The sequence below is a fragment of the Macrobrachium nipponense genome, chromosome 14 (assembly GCF_015104395.2).
Source record: "Macrobrachium nipponense isolate FS-2020 chromosome 14, ASM1510439v2, whole genome shotgun sequence".
NCBI classification, from domain to species: domain Eukaryota; kingdom Metazoa; phylum Arthropoda; class Malacostraca; order Decapoda; family Palaemonidae; genus Macrobrachium; species Macrobrachium nipponense.
This window is the reverse complement of record NC_087207.1, coordinates 53,890,532-53,910,058: the sequence shown is the minus strand read 5'-3', so window position 1 is coordinate 53,910,058 and position 19,527 is coordinate 53,890,532. Positions and strand designations below refer to the sequence as shown.

General features: G+C 39.6%; 1 protein-coding gene across 1 annotated transcript in view; it reads left to right on the top strand.

The window, feature by feature from the left end:
• The window catches only part of LOC135226237 (solute carrier family 12 member 9-like), a 46,464-nt gene that overhangs the window by 9,146 nt on the left and 17,791 nt on the right, over positions 1-19,527 (top strand). Inside the window, 12 exon segments of the mRNA XM_064265680.1 lie at positions 1,022-1,072; positions 2,709-2,886; positions 3,238-3,372; positions 4,359-4,502; positions 5,424-5,427; positions 5,523-5,616; positions 6,614-6,863; positions 7,000-7,179; positions 7,584-7,673; positions 8,388-8,595; positions 10,384-10,582; positions 18,178-18,339. Coding sequence (XP_064121750.1) covers positions 1,022-1,072; positions 2,709-2,886; positions 3,238-3,372; positions 4,359-4,502; positions 5,424-5,427; positions 5,523-5,616; positions 6,614-6,863; positions 7,000-7,179; positions 7,584-7,673; positions 8,388-8,595; positions 10,384-10,582; positions 18,178-18,339 — 1,695 coding nt within the window.

Below are 19,527 nucleotides of genomic sequence, written 5' to 3'. Positions count from 1 at the left end.
AGGGTTAGGATGCTTACGACGCCAATCTGACAGAGTAAATGACTCCAAAAAGGCAGAATAATCAATATTTTAGTTTTTTTTATTGATGAAAAATGCAATAAAATTGCAGTTCACATAGTTTTCAATACGTACACCCAATGACAATGTTCCGGCATACAACAATTTTTAGGTTACGAAGTGTCACAAGTACAGAACTCCTGTCATAAACTGGGAACTGCCTGTCGTGTTAAATAAAAGTGTAAAAGTGATATTTTGTATACAACAGTTCAGTTAATTAGTAAAGTGCTACGTTTCATCATCTTTAGAAATTGGTCGGTATTTAGTATGCGCATGGAAGTTTCAATTATATGAAAAAAGTCAAACTTTTTGCAGATTTTATGGTGATGACAATTAAAAGTGACAGGGTCTAACAATTGTCTTGTAAAAGTATTTACATATGTATGAGAAGTTTAATTAATTTTATAATGCATTTGAAATAAAAATCTGATAGCTTCTAATGTATACAGTATAGTTTCCAGACAGTGCTTTCATAAGGGCATTACAGTTGGTTACACTTAAATATGCCTCAATTTGTTGTCATCTAAGTGTAGTATGATTACCTATGGAAAAGTTTAGGGGTTAGCAAGAGAAAGGTAGCTTGGGGGCGCAAATAGCATGGTGTGACTTTCATTTATAGTGCAAATGCATGTAGATGAAATACTGCATAAATTGAAATACAGTTCATGTTTGGTAAATTTGGATTTTCTGGGTTTTCAGCAAATTGATATCCTTAATCAGAATTATCATTAATTTTTAGTGATAACCTAACCTTTGTCTAAAGATTTCAACCATTATACAAAAGGACAGTATTGTAATAAAAGTTGTGTTGTATAGTTTAGTATATTGTTAATCTGTCTTTAAAGATTAGATTTGTTTTCCTGCCTACACAATACAGCCTGTGCCCATGGATGCAGCTCCATGGGAGAATATGGTTAATTCTTTAATGTTTTCTCTCTCCTTGTGCTTCATTTTCTTCTCAAAGGAGGTTCGAGATCCAAACACTCAAGTTCAAAAACGTGCAAGTAAATTCCGTGTAAGTTTTCAAAAATCTTCATTCTTTCTGTGCATGCATGTTAGTGGTTCTAAATTAACATTGAATGTGTCAGTATTGTTTAATTCACAAGTGTCTTATTCTGTAGTTATTTACTATGTCATGTTAGTAGCTGTCCATTTTTATGTTTTAAGTTAAATTTTCTAACCGTGGTCAGTGGAATACCATATCTTCATTCATATTCTGACATATTTACGTGCATTTCACGTGGGAATATACTATAAAGAACATTGAGAAAGGTAATTTTTATATAAGTAACTTACCAAGTAATTACGTACATATCTATTAGTTTCAACTCGTTGGCAGCTAAAATGTTGAAATTCGTGTTAGCTGGTAGCGCTACTTACATATGTTTTGGGTAGATGACTGGCCCTGCCCACTTTCAGGGAAAGAGAGGAACAACTCATCAGTTGTTAGCAGCAGCTAATTTTGGAATTCTTTGCTTTCCAGTTGACATATTTTAGCACAATTGTTGAAGTATTCTCACATGTAGTAGCCTTTTCGGCACAATTAGTCAGTGATGGGCTATTTATGAGACCAGATTAACAGATATTTTACACTTTTTCACGATTAAAGACAATTTAGTCTTTGTTATTAGTTGACTTGTGGGCGATGTCCATCTCAAGTTCATCTAGTATTAGATATTGCAGCAAAGGCTACAATGCATCCTAGGTTGACTCAAGCTTCATATGACCTGCATATCCTTGTACAACTTGTAGAGGTCAGGTATGTTCAGTTTATATGCCATGTGAGAAACAAGAGAAAGACAGCACCTAGAGTCAGTATGTAATAGAAAGACTGTAGACTGTAGTTAGTCAGGATCATGCTAAGTCTGTTGATAATGTAAATGTTACTTCTGTGTCTTGAACCTGTGTCTCTTGTTCCGCGCATTCCCAGTCCTCAGACTGTACCACCCTTTCCTTTATCTGGCTCCCACGCTTCCGATCCCGACCCCATTGCCAGCCTCGAGTCAAGATTCAACCAGAAATTTGGTTTACTTGTAAGGTGAACCAATTAGGGGCTTCAGTGAAAATCGTAATGGACAAAATGAGTGATAAAAGTGCAAATGAAGTGTTGGTGGAGGAGGCAGCTATACATCCTACTGATTCTCCTAGGCAAAGGTCACTGGAATACTCTAAACCTGGGAGTCAATCTGGTAGCCCAAGGGAGGATGGTGGGGTCTGCCCACAAGTAGTCAATGGATGTGTCTCACTCCTCTCCAGTGCCCTTTAAAAGGTTCAGAGAACCTCTTATTTTCCTAGTCCGTCCTGCAGTAATTGGGATATCCTGGAGTGTTTGTCTCAAGAGCGCCCAGAGAGAGAAAGCCAGCATTTGGCTCCTAATTTGCTTTTATAGGAATTTTATTTGTGAATTGAAATAGATAAAGGTGGACCTAGAGATATAGGAAGGGTTGAAGTAGACGTTGATTACTTCAAGCACCAAGTCTCCTGAAAACCTATAAGTGATTTACACTTCCTTCTAGGATAGTTTCTCTAGGTATGGCCTTGATTTTAGTTTAGTTGATTTTAGTTTAGTAAAATGTGTTTAAAATGGCAATTGTAAATTTTTTCAAATAATTTACTGAACTTTTGTTTACACCTTTGTATGACTTTTGCAGGAACGAGCTCCGTTATTATCACAAAGAAGATTGTTTCGAAGCTTGAGTGGGAGGGAGATATCTAATGTCAATGGCTCTGAAGAAAATGTTTCATCCAATAGAACACTGGGCACTTTTGACGGTGTATTTGCACCAGTTTCTCTCTCCCAGTTCAGTGCACTCCTTTTCCTGCGTGTTGGTGAGTACATTAGTTTGGTAAAGATTCTGATTTGTTGGTGATTTTTCATCAGTTATCACTTATTCAAAACTGTTATGGAGAAAAGTAGATGGGATTATTGTAGGTATTTTTATGTAATGTGAAACAACACTATTATTATTATTACATTAAACGATACGAGTGTGATAATGGCGATATGTTTTTATTTACTTTTATGGGGTTTTTGTTACTTCCCTGGGTTATGGGAAATTTAATGATATGGTAGCAATAACTGGATAATGTCATCACATGAATGACTTTGAAGTATTGCTAATTTTAGTTAACATTTCTATGATGTTTATAAGTGATTGAAATTTGTTTTCTTTTCTTCAGGTTTTATCATTGGCAACATAGGCTTGCTGTATGCTTGCTGTACACTGACGCTGGGATACTCAATACTTTTAGTAACCATCCTTTCCATTTGTGCCATTTCAACGAATGGGGCCGTTGAGGGTGGTGGAGCGTACTGTATCCTTTACTTCTTCTGAATCACTTGTATTTTCAGTGAGAGTGTTGAAATATATTTGAAATGCTTTAATAATGTTACTGGTTACTATTTCCTTATAGGTGGTAAGTCATTCCTGAAAGCTATATTAGTATCACATTTGCTTTGAGTCATACTATATACCTATGCTGATATCACAATTTTGTCAGAATTTCACTTTCCAGATTTAGTTAACCTGTTTCCACAGCCATCAGGGAAGCTTTTATCCTAAGAAATGAGGGTAGTTTCACACTTTAAATAGTAGTTCCTTTACACTAAGGATACTAGGAGAGTATGGATTTAAATAGCAGACAAGGTTAGGGATCCAGTGTAACACTGACAACACAGTACCAAGGGCCAGTATAATGTCCTTGAAAGTGATGGATTTTGCCAAATACATGTAGTACACATTGAAGTCAGAGCTCTACCAGAAATTTTACTGAATTGGTGCTTTTTCATATTGTCCTTTGATTAGTATGTATATCTATGAAACATAACTTAAGAGTTTGGTGATAACAAATAATTTCTTTGAATTTATGTAAATGCAATGAAGTGTTTCACAAAGGCTATGCCATTGAGAATACATATTACATTCCATGGACTCATACCTCTTTACTGCTTATTAAATTCCTCATGTTGAATGTACAAGTTGCCAGGGATTTCCATAATAGCATTTAGATTCTGATTTTGATGTCTGTAGGTAAGATACAAAAAGTAGCTGTTACATTTTTTTTATTCATAAAATTTTAGAAAGAAAATACTTAAGTAAATTCGGTATGTACTGTAATTTCTGTTTGGGAATATCTAAACATGTGGGTAAAACAAGTAAATTCAGTATGTACTGTAATGTCTGTTTGGGAATATCTAAACATATGGGTAAAACATTGTTGCATTTTGAATTTATAGATATGTACTTGAGTATATTTTTGTGTGCAGGTGTCTTATATCTTGTCCTTAACATAAGACACAGTTATGATCAGCAGAACACTAGGGCCAGAGTTTGGTGGTGCAATTGGAGCCCTGTTCTTCTTTGCTAATGTCTTCAGCAGTGGCCCCCTTTATTTTGCAGCTGGCTGTGTGGAAGGCATTCTTGACAGTTTTGGGACGGAAGGAGGTCAGTTCTGCATTGGGTTTGTCATAATTTGTGTCTTTCTTACTGAAATTTGTGAGTATCTATTTAGTAACTTCTGATTTTACAGCTCAATTTGGATTCACAGCTGCCTAACAAAATAGATTTTTCCTACATTAAAACCTGTTTTATGGGTAATATATGAGTTTTTTGTATTTCTTGTACAAAATCTGCTTTTATTCTTGAGATATTGCTTTGGGGTAATTTTTTTTATATAAACAGATACATAAATATGGAACAGATTTGCTTGGGTGGAATAATTTGCTGAGTTAAGTTTATACTGTTTGGCACATTCATATTAGCATTACTGTTACTTTATACTGATAATGAGTAGTGCCGTATGCTGTAATGCTGTAGACAGCACTGGTTGCAATTATTTTCTTTTTAAGAATCACATTATATGAGGACAGTAGTAAATTCCTTTCAGTATAAAAGTAACTTGTTTTTATGGACAAGATAAATAGTACAGGAAAGGTGTTGCTTAATTTTTCAATTGAGAACTCATCAGTTGATGTCCGAAGTGACTGACTGAACATAACTTGAAGCCAAGTGAATAGAGTATTCAGTTATATGATACGTAAATAACTTAGAATGCAGACAGTTATATATAGTTGAATTATGATACAAATTTTTATTCAGTGGCTGCAAGTTCGATTCTCGGGCATTCCATTGAGGAGTGAGAGATGTGTATTTCTGGTGATATAAGTTTACTTTCGATGTGGTTCGGAAGTCACGTAAAGCCGTTGGTCCCGTTGCTGAATAACCACTGGTTCCATGCAATGTAAAAACACCATACAACAAACAAAAATAAACAAACAAAGTCCTCTGCATTTGTAAATTTAGCCATTTGGTATTTTAGTGACAGTCATTTTAGTGTGTGAATCTAAATGAAATCTTCCTTTCCAGGGAGGTACGTGAAGGCTTTGCCTGAGGGAGGATATTGGGCTTCCTGTACGGATCAGTCGTAAATGTCATCAATCTTCTGATTTTGCCTGATTGGTGCAGGGATGTTCGCAAATTAACTGTTGTCATTTTTGCCACTGTCCTCATTTGCACTGGGTCTGTGATCATCAGCTTTGCAATTGATAAAGGGCAGCAGGTGAGGTCATAAGATATGAGACTGAAATTTTCTTATATGTCCACAAACTCTATTAGTAAATCTCTTAAGTTCAGTTAAGGAATGCTATTAAGTGACACTTTATAAGTAAGCAAAATCACTCTGTTTTGCAGCCGTTGGATACTTCAGTGAAGTAAAAATTGTATAAAACAAATGTACATTTTATTTAGTATATGTATGTATATGTCTAAGCTTCAGTTCTCCACAGGGGTGTAGTACCATCAGTGCACCTAATGCAGTGGACTGTAGGCATTACTAAGGTTCTTTGCAGCTTCCCTTCGGCCTCTGGCTGCAACCCCCTTTCAATCCTTTTACTGGACCTCTATTCATATTCTCTTTCTTCCCTCTTTCCACCCTCTCATAACAATTACTTCATAGTGTTAATGCGAGGTTTTCCTCCAGTTACTCCTTTAAAACCTCTCTGCTCTCAATTTACCTTTCAGTGCTGGATGACCTCATAGGTCCTAGTACTTGACCTGTGACCAAAATGCTATGTATTATATTCTATTCTAAGCTTCAGTCATTTGCATCTGTTAGATATTGAATGCTGGTAAACAAATTCTAGAATGTTTAATGACTAACTTTAGTAGTGTTGAAGCACTTGTCTTATGAAGGTGAAGTTTTTATGCAGAGGCAATTATCCATTTGGAAATCTGTTCTGTTTTCAAGCATAGTCTTCTTGTTGTTATATATACTAGTTTATACATGTAAATTTACATGTTCTCTATTAAGGTTATTGTTGTGGTCACTTGATTTCAGATTAGATCATATATACTATATATAGTTTAACTAGACCACATAGTAATACTATTTCTCAAAGGACTCTCCTTAATGATCAGAGTGTAATGATTAGGAGATATCAGTGCATAAGTAGGCTTATGACGTAGAGGCTAAACAAGCTCACACTAGTGATTCTGATGTGGTTTGCAAACTTGTCTAGATTGATGTAATATCCATCTCTGAACCTTTTCTTTTCCAGGTACCAATTCCATTTAATAATAAAATCATATACCCCGGCAATAGTTCATTGAATGAGAGTTTCATTATTAACGGAACCTACACGGGCTTCTCGTTGACAACGCTGAATGACAACCTATTCCCAAACTTCACCTATGACTACACAACAGTGGATGATGCAGATGACCTTCCACAGACGGTTGACTTTGCAACCTTGTTTGCCGTCTTATTCAGCGGTGTTACTGGAATCATGGCTGGTGCTAATATGTCAGGTGAGGGACAGACCAGTTGTCATGTTGATTATTTCATCTGGATTTTGATGTACTTGGTATTTTAAATGTCTGTACACTTTTTGCTTGTTCACTTTAAATTTGTATTTGTGCTAGCAAGTTAATTCTGTACCATCAGGAGAACTGAAAGAACCTGGTAAAAGCATCCCAAGAGGAACTTTGCTGGGCTCGCTGTTTACGTTCCTGGTATATCTGTTGCTGTTTTTGCTAACTGCCTCGACTTGCAGCAGGTTTTTGTTGAACAACAACTATACCTTTATGATGGCTATCAATTTCTTACCCCAATTTGTCACAATTGGTAAGTACATTATTATCTCTCTCTCTCTCAGCTTCTCCCTTCAAAGTTTCTGTTTGTATATTATAGTCCTCATACACTCTCTCTCTCTCTATCTCTCTCTTTTAGCAGGTGTTGCCGTGGAATTAGGTGACTTTTAATGTTTATATACATCTTTACTACCAACATCTAAGAAATTTGTGTCAGAATCTCACACACTACCATAAGTATTTTAATTTCTATGAGCATAAGGTTAACAGTGATGATAAGTTAACATTGATGGTAGCATTTTAAAATCAGGTCAAGTATGCTTTTTGTCGTGATTTGAAAGCACTTTGGGATGAAATGTAATGCAGAGATTGTCATCTTTGACCAAAACAAAAATTTTATGTTCATCACAAGGTGTTTTAATTTTTTTTTACAAATAGGTATCGTAACAGCCACCATGAGTGCAAGTTTGAGCAATATCATTGGGTCCTCAAGAATTTTGGCTGCATTGGTGAAAGACAATATTTATGGTAAGTTTCTGATTGTGGTTTTTATGCCTTTTAAGTGCCAAAGACCTTGTTTAGTTTTTCTGTCAGTGGGTAACTAATGTTGTATTAAGGGAAGCTTTCTTTATTCTTTGTTTTCACTTTATTGGAAAAAGTTTTTATTGTTGATAGAATTAAGGTTATGATTGATTCTGTATAGAAGAGAAGTAAATTTTTACATAGCCATTGTCTCCATTGCCTTTTATATAATTTTTTCTTTATTAATGATGATTGTAAAGGCAACTGCTTATGTTGAGAAACATAAAGAATATTTCATTGGAGCACCATGTCTCTTTGCTTATCTCATGTATTTACTGTCAAAGTCTATGTTGTATGTAGTTTATTCCCCATAGGGGCTAATGCTGTCAGTGTTGTGAATGGTCTCTGCAGTGTCTCTTCGGCCTGTAGCTGCAACCCATTTCATTCCTTTTACTGTACCTTTGTTCATAATCTCTTTCTTCCATCCTGGTTTCCACCCTCTCCTAACAATTGATTAATGGTGCAACTGCAAGGTTTTTCTCCTTTTAAGCCTTTAAAATCTTTTCACTCTAATTTCCCTTTCAGTGCTGAATGACCTCATAAGTCCCAGTGCTTGGCCTTCAGCCTAAATTTTATGTTCCATTCCATAGTTTATTTCTTTATTGCCACATTATTTGTCAGTTGTTTAAGTCTTATGGTTCTTACATATTTGTTCTCCAGGTCGGCTAACCTTCTACATTGGAAAGATATCGATAGGAACTAATCCAGTTGGAGCTGTACTTGTGTCTGCTGTACTGGTGGAATTAGTACTGCTAATTGGTGGGCTGAATGAGATTGCCCAGTTCACATCGATATTTTTCCTCTTATCTTACTTGGCTACAAACATGGCTTGTCTGGGCTTAGAATGGGCCAGTGCGCCTAACTTTAGGTAAGTATTGTTTAGTATTTCTTTTTGACTACCATGAAGTTCAGAAAATTTTAAAAGGATATAGTTTGCGTTAACTCGAGTGACTAACTGTTGGTGCCCTTGCCCTTTAATGATATGTTATTTAATACTAAAGTCATGATCATAAGCTTATGGTTGGTGGTTTCATGGAGGTTCTTTTTTAGCTGCTTAGATTGAATTTCCATATATTCGTAATGTAATGTAAGAACAAGGTTATCATTACAAGTTCATGAGATTCAAGTCAGTATATCTCCCAGTAATGATAATCATAAAAATGGCTCAGAAGTGTGGCCCCAACTTTTTGAAAGAATCAGTATTTACTGTATCTATGTCGTTACCATATTATTATATTTTATATTGAAAAAAAATTGTAATGTGCAGACAGTCCTGTGGAGCAAGCAAAGGTGATCAATTTTAACTTTACAAACCCACAGAGTAGAATGCCAGTGCATGAAGAGAGAATATCAGCCTTGGGAAAAACAGCACATACTTTTTTGTAAATAATTGTAGAAATTAGCAAATAAAAGCAAAATCAGTTGAGTAAATCAAAACTTTTATCATCTTTGAAGTTATGCTGATTTTTTTACCTTGACACAGTTAGACCTCCAATGGATTTTTCATTTTATTCTCTTATGTTTATGCTGTAAAAAGACCATATATTTTGGAACTGTGTAAGCATTTGTTGTCCTCTGTAGACAGTGGAAGAATAAGCAGAAAATAAAAGGAGTGAGAATTAAGTACGCTAAAAGTGTCAGATGATGGATGAACAAAATAAATTGAATGTGATTTAAAACATGTAGGCAGTCCCCGGGTTACAGCTGGTACGGCTTGTGACGTTCCGAGGTTAAGGCGCTTTTCAATTATATGCATCAGAAATTTATTTCCAAGGTTACGGCTCCTACAACACTGATCTGTCAGAAGAAATATGACACCAAAAATGCAAAATAATCAATATTTGAAGGCTTTTTTGATGAAAAATGCAATAAGAATGCTGTTTACATAGTTTTGAATGCACCCAAAGCATTAAAAGTAAGGTTTTCTTAGGGTTTTTTACGATTTTCCGGCTCACGACGCGTCTCAAGAACAGAACCCCTGTCGTAACCCGGGGACTGCCTATATTCAATAAATCTTATATCATAATTGTACTAACCAAATATATAAACTTGAAGAGATAGCCATAGGTTAGAGTTTGTAGCATTAACTGAAACCTGTCTGCCTTGCTGACTAAGATGTGTAACAAGTCACTAGTTGTAATTGGGAGTACAGGCAGTCCCTGGGTTACGACGGGGGTTCCGTTCTTGAGACGTGTTGTAACCCGAAAATCGTTGTAAGCCAGAACATCACCAAAAATCCTAAGAAAACCTTACTTTTAATGCTTTGGGTGAATTCAAAAATATGTAAACTGCATTTTTATTGCATTTTGCATCAAAAAAACCTTCAAATATTGATTATTTTGCATTTCTGGTGTCATATTTCTTCTGCCAGATGAGCGTTATAGGCGTCGTAACCCTGGAACATGCGTCGTAACCCTGGAAATAATTTCTGATGAATATAATTGAAAAGCGCCTTAACCTCGGAACGTCATAAGCCGAACCCGTCGTAACCCGGGGACTGCCTGTATTCATTCAGCTTCTGGGGTAAAGGATTCATACTGTATAGAAGGGAAAGAAAAGAATTACAAATTGGATGCCACAAGTTCAATATATTTGTGAAATCCTTTGATTTCTCGATGTATTGGAGATTGTTGTTTATAACACACACTTTTCTCAGGCCAACTTTTCGATACTTCACATGGTGGACGGCGATTCTCGGGATTATTGGTAATGGTGCCATGATGTTTGTGATCAGCGCAGCGACTGCAGGGATATGTATTATAATATTGTTGATACTGATAATCATACTTCATCTGCAGTCTCCGTCAGAACAGAACCAGTGGGGTTCCATTTCTCAAGCACTAATATTCCATCAGGTTTGTATTAAGTGGTGTCATGAATATACATCATTGTAATGAGAATATGCTTTTAGCAATGGCTGCATTATCTTGTTATTAAATAATATGCCATAGAAGTGTTTGTCTTTGGTACAAAAGAATTCTGTAGTGAGCAGAAACACATCTTAAAGCTTAATACACTTGGTTACAGATGCACAGGTTGATGTTTTCGTAACTGTTTTTGCCTGTTTGTACACATAATACACTGTATCTTGAGCAGATAAATGGTATTGTGTAAATCATTTACTGGGCGTCCCTTACTAGATCAATTATTTTTATTTTTATAAATTTTTTTTGTACGTGACAGTGTTCAATTCATCTCGGCTGTTGTAACAATTGTCAGTATTTTAAGTAATTATGTTTATTTAATTGAAAATTTCATAATGTGTATTAAAGAAAAGAAATTAATGTATTTGAGGGTGATGCTAATCGTACATTCTAGTTTCATACAATCAACTTACCTGTCAGATATATACATAGCTAAGACTCCGTCGTCCCCGACAGAAATTCAAATTTCGCGCCACTCGCTACAGGTAGGTCAGGTGATCTACTGGCCTGCCCTGGGCGGCAGGACTAGGAACCATTCCCGTTTTCTATCATATATTTTCTGTCGCCGGTGGTATCAACATCGTTGCTGCCACCTCCTGACTGGAATTTGCTTTTCTAGACAATTGATCATCTTTTTGTGGACTTTTGGTGATGTACCTGGATCGTTGTTTTGGCATTCGCTACTGTGGACTGGATTTGGACTTGCTTTTGATTTTTCTTCAAGAATGTCTGATTCAAGTGGTTGTGTGAGAGTGTGTGTGAATGTAGGCTGCAAGGTGAGGATACCGAAGGCTTCGGTTGATCCTCACACTGTATGTCGCAAATGTAGAGGTTTTGACTGTTCTATTTCTAATACCTGTCATGAATGTGAGAGGTTGAATGTTGAGGAATGGAAGACTCTAACTTCTTACTTGAAGAAGTTAGAAAGGGATAGAGTCAGAAGGGCGGCATCTAAGGGTGCGGGTAGTAGTACAAGGCCTATTGAGCCTTTTAATGATTCTAACTCTTCTCTTAACTATGCATTTGATTCTAATTCTGTATCAGGGCCCTCACTGGCTTTACATTCAGATTCGGCCTCGGAAATTGCTGAACTGAAAGCTACTCTTCACAGGATGAAATCCAAAATGGCTGCCATGAAAGGTAAGATTGTGAAAGTGACTATTTTAGTGAAGTGAGTGTCCCCAGTGTTGTGGAGGGGGCGTCTGACCGTCTCTGCGATGCTCCCAGGCCTAGACCTCTTCCAAGCTCCCAAGCCCAGAGGAGAAGGAAGTCGAAAGCCGTACGGAGGTTGTGGAGAATTCCCCCCGGTCAGGCGTCCCTTCAGCGGCTCTGTAATTAGACAGACTGCTCAGGACCGCTATAGGAAAAGCGTTCTCAGAGAGTGCTTCTCTTCGTCCGCCTCTCCCTCTCCTAAACGAGGGTGGAAGGATTCGGACCTTTCCAGGCCCCTGAAAAGGCACTGGAAAGATCCTATTTTGGATTCAAGCCCCGAACGCTTTTCGGAAGAAGCGCCTCCCTCGATCAAGAAGGCTAAGAGGGTTTTGACGTCCCCTGGCTTGGACAAAACTCCTTCGAGGTCTCCCTCTCCCGTTCAAGAAGACGCCGGAGAAGCTTCCAAGAGGATCATTTTGGCTGTGCAAGAACAGTTATCCGCCTTGTAGGAGTCCTTTCGAAGGATCCCCTCGTAGAAAAGACGTGAGGCTTCCTGTCAAGAAGTCTCGTCTTCCTTCTCCCGCCAGGAGTGAGGCTCCTGTGGGACGTGAGGCGTTTGAGATCTCTTCTGATAGAGAGACTTTTGACGATTTTGAAGCGCCAGTCAAGCGCGAGGTTTCCTCCAGACGAGAAGCGTCTTATAGGATTCAAGCGCCAGATAAGCGTGAAACACTTTACAGGCGCGAGGATGTAACCAGACGTGATACGTCTGCCAAGCCAGCAGCGTCAGCCGAGCGCGAGGACGCAGCCAGGCGCGAGGCGCCAGACAGTAAAAGCGCGAGGAGTCAGCCAGGCGCGAGGCGCCAGCCAAGCGCGAGGAGCTAACCAGGCGCGAGACGTCTGAATTGTTGCAGAGGAGCTCTGTACATGCTCTTAGCCCCTCCCCTATTAGAGTTTTTTGTCTCCCGTAGAGAGAGTTATTGGGCAGGAAGACCCAGAACGAGAATTGATTTCTCCTTCTGATCCTATAATTGGAAGAGGACTCAGAAGACGAGACACGGCAGAGAAGGGCTGTCTAACTATAAAGTTTTGACAGCTCTCCTTCTTCAGGAATACGGAGATGCCTTGATCCTGCCGCTCCTCCTTCTTTCCTCGTTCACTTTTTCATGCTCCAAGACGCCGAAGTCGTCGGCTTTTCTGAAGATGAGCCGACGATTTCTATGAAGAGAGCTCTTCAGTCCCGCTGGATAGCTGGATGCTAACCAAAAAGGAGCTAGTCAGAACGGTGTTTTGCATGCCTCCCGCTAGACTTACGGGCAAGAGAGGTATTTGGTACAGACTGGGGAGAATATGGGGCTCACTCTCCCAGCTTCGGCTGAAGCTGACTTTTCCAGTCTGGTAGACGCATCCAGGAGACATAGCCTTCATACGGCTAAGATAACTTGGGTCTTTCGGAGTTGGATCATCTCCTCAAGGGACTTTTTCACATTTTGGAAGTCTTCAACTTCCTAGATTGGTCCCTTGGGGTGATGTCCAAGAAGGCCCATGCCTCGGAAGGACTCGATCCTGACGTACTCCTTGCAATATTGTCGTGCATTGACAAGGCGGTACAGGACGGCTCAGGGGAAGTCTCTTCCTTATTTGGAGCAGGTCTCTTGAAGAAGAGATCTGTTTTTAGCGCTTTTTTGACAAAAGCGGTGTCTCATTCGCAAAGGGCAGCCTTGTTATTTGCTCCCAGGTCTGACTTTCTGTTCCCTTGCCCTTCGCAGTTGGTGAGGGACATTTCCCGTTCTCTGACGGAGAAAGCGACACAGGATCTTCTCCTTCAATCATCCAGGAAGAAGAGACCAGTGATGGTGGGAGACAAGAAAGGTGTTTCTACGCCTCTTCGGCCCTTTCGAGAGGTCCTCCCTCTAGAGCTCCCGCTAAAAGGAAAGCGACTGAGAAGAGAGGTAGAGCCTCTTTCCGTCCCTTTAAAAGGGGAAAGTGAAGTGACGCTCCTCCAAACACCAGTAGGTGCCAGGCTCCGGGGATTTGCGGAAGCCTGGACTCTCATAGATACAGACGCTTGGTCAATGTCTGTTCTACAGCAAAGATACCTCATTCCTTTCCTGGACAATCCTCCCCTGACGTCAACTCCGCGGGAATTGTCCGCCAATTACAAGGACCCTGTGTTGAAAGATACTCTTCAACAAATGGTGGATCAAATGTGGGACAAGAGAGCAATAGAGCTAGTGCTGGATCAAAGCTCCCCAGGGTTTTACAATCGTCTTTTTTTGGTTGCGAAAGCCTCGGGGGGCTGGAGACCAGTTCTAGATGTCAGCGCTCTGAACAAGTTTGTTCAGAAACAGAAGTTCTCCATGGAGACTTCTGCATCAGTCCTTGCGGCTCTTCGCCAAGGGGATTGGATGGTGTCTCTGGATCTCCAGGATGCCTATTTTTCACGTCCCGATCCATCCTTCGTCGAAGAAGTACCTCCGTTTCATGACGGGGGGAAGGATCTTCCAATTCAGAGCCTTGTGTTTCGGCCTGTCTACGGCTCCTCAGGTCTTCACGAGCCTTATGAAAAATGTGGCGAGATGGCTTCACCTGAAAGGAATCAGTATATCTCTATACCTAGACGACTGGCTCATCAGAGCAAAGTCAGAGAAACAGTGTTTGGAGGACCTTGCTGTGACACTAAACCTGATAAAGACCTTAGGATTGCTCGTGAACCTCGAGAAGTCCCAACTGATCCCCAGCCAGAACTTGGTCTATCTGGGGATTCGGATGGATTCTCGGGGTTTTCGAGTATTTCCTTCTCAAGAGAGACTAACGAGAGGCTTAGAGAAAGTCTCTCTCTTCTTAGGGAAGGAACGTACTTCGGCGAGGGAATGGTTTGAGCCTATTAGGGACTCTTTCTCGCTCGAACAGTTCTTTCCTCTAGGAAGACTTCATCTCCGTCCGCTTCAGTTCTTCCTCAGAAGATCGTGGAACATGAAGACAGGGCTTCTCTCGGACAGTTTTCCCATTCCAGTTTGGATGAAGCGCCACTTAGAATAGTGGTTACTCCCACTGAAGGAAAACAAGGGTACTTCCCTAGAAACGCAGAACCCAAACCTTGTATTGTTTTCCGACGCGTCGGAAAAAGGTTGGGGAGCAACCTTGGGAAAGAAAGAGGTGTCAGGCACTTGGAATGCTCTTCAAGTGTCCTGGCACATAAACTGCAAAGAGCTGTGTGCCGTACACCTAGCCCTGAAGAGCTTCGAACCTTTAGTGAGGAACAAGATAGTCCAAGTGAATGCGGACAATACAACCGCCCTTGCATACATTCGAAAGCAAGGAGGTACACACTCGTATGCCCTATACGAGCTCGCAAGAGACCTGCTGTTGTGGACATCTCAAAGGAACATCTCTCTTTTGACGAGGTTTGTTCAAGGAGTAAGGAACGTGAGAGCAGACAGGCTGAGCAGGAGGAACCAGGTCCTTCACACCGAATGGACCTCCACTCAGAAGTTTGTCGGAAATCTCTGGTCTCTTTGGGAGACTCCTCATGTCGACCTCTTTGGGCCACCACGTTCCTCTCAAAAAGACTGGAAGTCTTTTTTGTTCAGTAGTAAAGAACCCCCACCCCAGCTCTAACAGTAGAACGCCTTCCTGCTAGATTGGTCTCATGTAGACGTTTACGCATTTCCCCCATTCAAGATTCTGGGGCAAGTGCTCAGGAAGTTTGTGACATCAAAGGGGACGAAAATGACCCTGATAGCCCCCTTTTGGCCAGCTCAAGAGTGGTTCACGGAGGTGCTGGAGTGGATGGTAGACTTCCCCAGATCCCTCCCACAAAGGAAGGATCTTCTCAGACAACCACACTTCGAGAGGTTTCATCAAAACACCTCCCCGCTCTCGCTCTGACTGCCTTTCGACTATCGAAAGACTTGTCAGAGCGAGAGGCTTTTCTAGCAAAGCAGCAAGCTCGATCGCTAGAGCCCGAGAACTTCCACTATTCCGAGTTTACCAATCGAAGTGGGAAGTTTTTAGAAGGTGGTGCAAGTCGAAGAAGTTGTCCGTCCTCCTCCAGTACCTCTGTAACAGAAATCGCTGATTTTCTGTTATTTTTGAGAGAGGAATCTCGTCTCTCCGTAGCCACGATAAAGGGCTATAGGAAGTATGCTTTCGCCGTCTTTAGGAATAGAGGCCTAGATTGGGGAATGATAGAGATCTACATGATCTGATTAGATCTTTTGAGACCAGGAAGTCTAAAGATTACTTCTCCCCCTAACTGGAATCTCGACGTGGTACTTAAGTTCTTGTCCTCAGCGAGATTTGAACCCCTGCATTTGGCCTCGTTTCGTGACCTAACGAGAAAATGTTTGTTTCTTTTGTCACTGGCGATGGCTAGAAGAGTTAGTGAGCTGCATGCCCTTAGTGATAAAGTGGGTTTCAATCTAGATTCAGCCATCTGTTCTTTCAAAGAATTATTCTTGGCGAAGAATGAAAATCCTTCAAATCCCTGGCCGAGAAACTTCGAAGTAAAAGGCTTATCGGGTCTCGTCGGCAGGGAATCGGAGAGGTCTCTTTGCCCAGGAAGGGCTTTAAAGTTTTACATGCAGAAAAAGAAACAGTTGGGAGGTTCTAGACAAGGTCTCTGGTGCTCGGTGAAGGATCCATCAAGACCTATGTCTAAGAATGCTTTAGCCTTTTTTGTCAGGAACGTCATTACGGACGCTCATAAGGCTTGCACGGATGATTCTTTCAAACTCCTGAGAGTAAGAGCTCATGAAGTGAGAGCAGTGGCTACATCTCTCTCTTTTCAGAGAAACATGTCACTAAAGAATATCTTGGAAAGCGACATATTGGAGATGTAATTCAGTGTTTGCTTCTCAACTATTTTGAAGGACGTTCGTGTGACCTATGAAAAATATTTTTCTTAGGTCCTTTCGTGTCTGTGGGCACAATCCTATGGTACAGGAGCTAAATCACCAATCCTTAATTAATACATAAGTCTAATAGATATGTTCTAGACTTTCTGCTGAACAAGTGCAGGTGCCGCAACAGGCGGCCAGTCACTTTCCGTTCAGTAAGGAACTCTTGTGATATCTTTTATTAGATGAGTATCATAAAATTTTTTTTTTTTTGGAAAATTATTGTGTGCGTGTGCAATTTGGTTTGAGTTATGGTTGTTGTGAAGAATTTGGGGATAACTCGGAGCAATTTTTAATACTAACTTGGTGGTTAGGATCAGGTGGTCGGGATTGGTTGTGTGCTCCTTAATAAGGTGTGTTGTCATATAAGTGGATCAGCACCCATTGACAAAGAACTTTCAGGCTCTGCCGAGTAAGTGGATAAGACCCCTTCGGCAGACCCACAAGAATTCTTGGCCATAGATCACATATCTCGCTAAAGTTTCTTGAGGTGATGCAGACTACGGGGCAACACACGAAGTCTACCACCTATCAGGTAGGAGGCACCAAGGTTTTATTTATACCTACAACATATGTTGTTTACCTGTCTATTCCAGAAGTAGCTGTCTCTTACCCTCCACCGAAGGGTGCCAATCAGCTATGTATATATCTGACAGGTAAGTTGATTGTATGAAAATGATATTGTTATGATACAATAAAGTTTCATACATACTTACCTGGCAAATATATACGATTAGGGCCCACCCAGCCTCCCCGCAAGGAGACAGGGGGAAGAGAAAATATATGATAGAAAACGGGAATGGTTCCTAGTCCTGCCGCCCAGGGCAGGCCGGTAGATCACCTGACCTACCTGTAGCGAGTGGCGCGAAATTTGAATTTCTGTCGGGGACGACGGAGTCTTAGCTATGTATATATCTGCCAGGTAAGTATGTATGAAACTTTATTGTATCATAACAATATCATTTTTATTAGAGGTATATAAATTACATTATTACAGTGGAGCCTTGGTTTTCATATGTAATCTGTTCCTAAACATCCCACGAAGTCCAAAACATACCAAATCGAAAACAATAATTCCCATAAGGAATAATTTAAATCCAACTAATGTGTTCCAGACACCCAAAAATATATATAAAATATAATTTTATAGAGAGTGAACACAGTTCTACATACAGAAAACAGTGTGAAATGAAATAAATGACTAATGAAATGGAGGATAAACATGTAACATCTCGCTTACCTTTATGGAAGCATCTTGTTAACGTATGGAAGACGGAGAGGGAGGAGGAGAGGTTAATGTTTGGAAGGGGGAATCCCCCTCCAGAAGGACTTCAGGTATCAAGGACCTATCTGGGGTTACTTCTCTTCGTTTTTTTACTGGCACTACAGTAATACCTCAATCTTAACGTGATTCAAGTTGTGCAAATTCACAATAATGCAAACTTTTCATCAGAGTTATTTCTGTTTTTCTAGGTCCGTAAATATTTACTGCTTTTGGATTCTCGAAAAGACCACGTGAAATTCTGGCGGCCGCAGATGTTACTCATGGTTGCAAATCCCCAGTCAGCTTGTCCACTTATAGATTTCACCAATGACCTGAAGAAATCTGGTTTATACGTTTTGGGTCACGTAAAGGTACGTATGTATGATTTTTATTTTTAGTAACAGTAATGTTTGTTCCTTTATTAGTACTACAACATGGATTCTGGTCATATGGTAGCACCTCAGCCTGACAGATACTTGGAGGGTCTGGCTTTCCGATAAACAACAAAGTCCACTACTATAAATAACAGACTATATTGTAGCCTGCACTGAATTTTTCTGGATATTTTACAGCTAACAACAATGTCACATAGTTCCTAGCCTAAACTAACCTGTAATTTACACTTAAAATTCAGTTTTAAGACATTTATCTGAAAATATATTGCATCTAAGATAGTAGTCTAGCCAAAAAATAATTGTAATAGCTGCTGATGAGTACAGGTACCACGTTCAAGGGGCATGATAGAGAATTGTATTAATTCGTAGTCATTATGGAAAGTCACCTGTCAGTCTTGAAGAGTTTTATGTGGATACCAGAAGATTATGCATATCTGCAGAGAAATTGGACATTTTTTACTTGCATCCTTTCTGGTTCAGCTCATTTTAAAATGTACTACATTTATCTTAATTATTTAAGATTAAAACATATTCCTCTGGGATGTGGTTAATTAGTATTCCAAATTATTTGGTGAAAAATATAAGAATATGTAAATTTGTTAATTTAAAAGTTCATTATTAAGAAATCAATAAATGTTTCAAAATGCTGTTGGCAGGTTTGTAATATGTCACTGTAATTAGTGACAATACTTCAGTGTTGCTGGGAAATTTGTTTTCTGAAAAATTTGGTGTAAAAATTTCTTCTTTGTAACTTTTAGGTGAACAAGTCAGTCAGTGGCAGAACTGGGTCATTATGGGCCCTGGTGCAGATTATTTGAGTGGGCTTCTATCATGAAAGGCAAAATGAATTGCCATTCAATGATGATACTATAGTATAGATAAGAATAAAAACTACTAATACTATTACTAATTCTACTACTACTATGATCATCATTATCATTATCATTTATATTTTCATTATTTCTATTACCTAAACATATTTACAAATATATCAACAGATCAATCTAACAAGACATTATGGTGGGGCCAGATGGGCCCCCAATCACAGTAGGCCCTGCTGCATTGCACCTCCTGTACCCCCAGTAGTTCTGCCACTGAAGTCAGTCATTCAGTTAGTAATGAAGGTTATGTCCAGTAGTGTGCCTAAGTTTAGACCCCATAGGG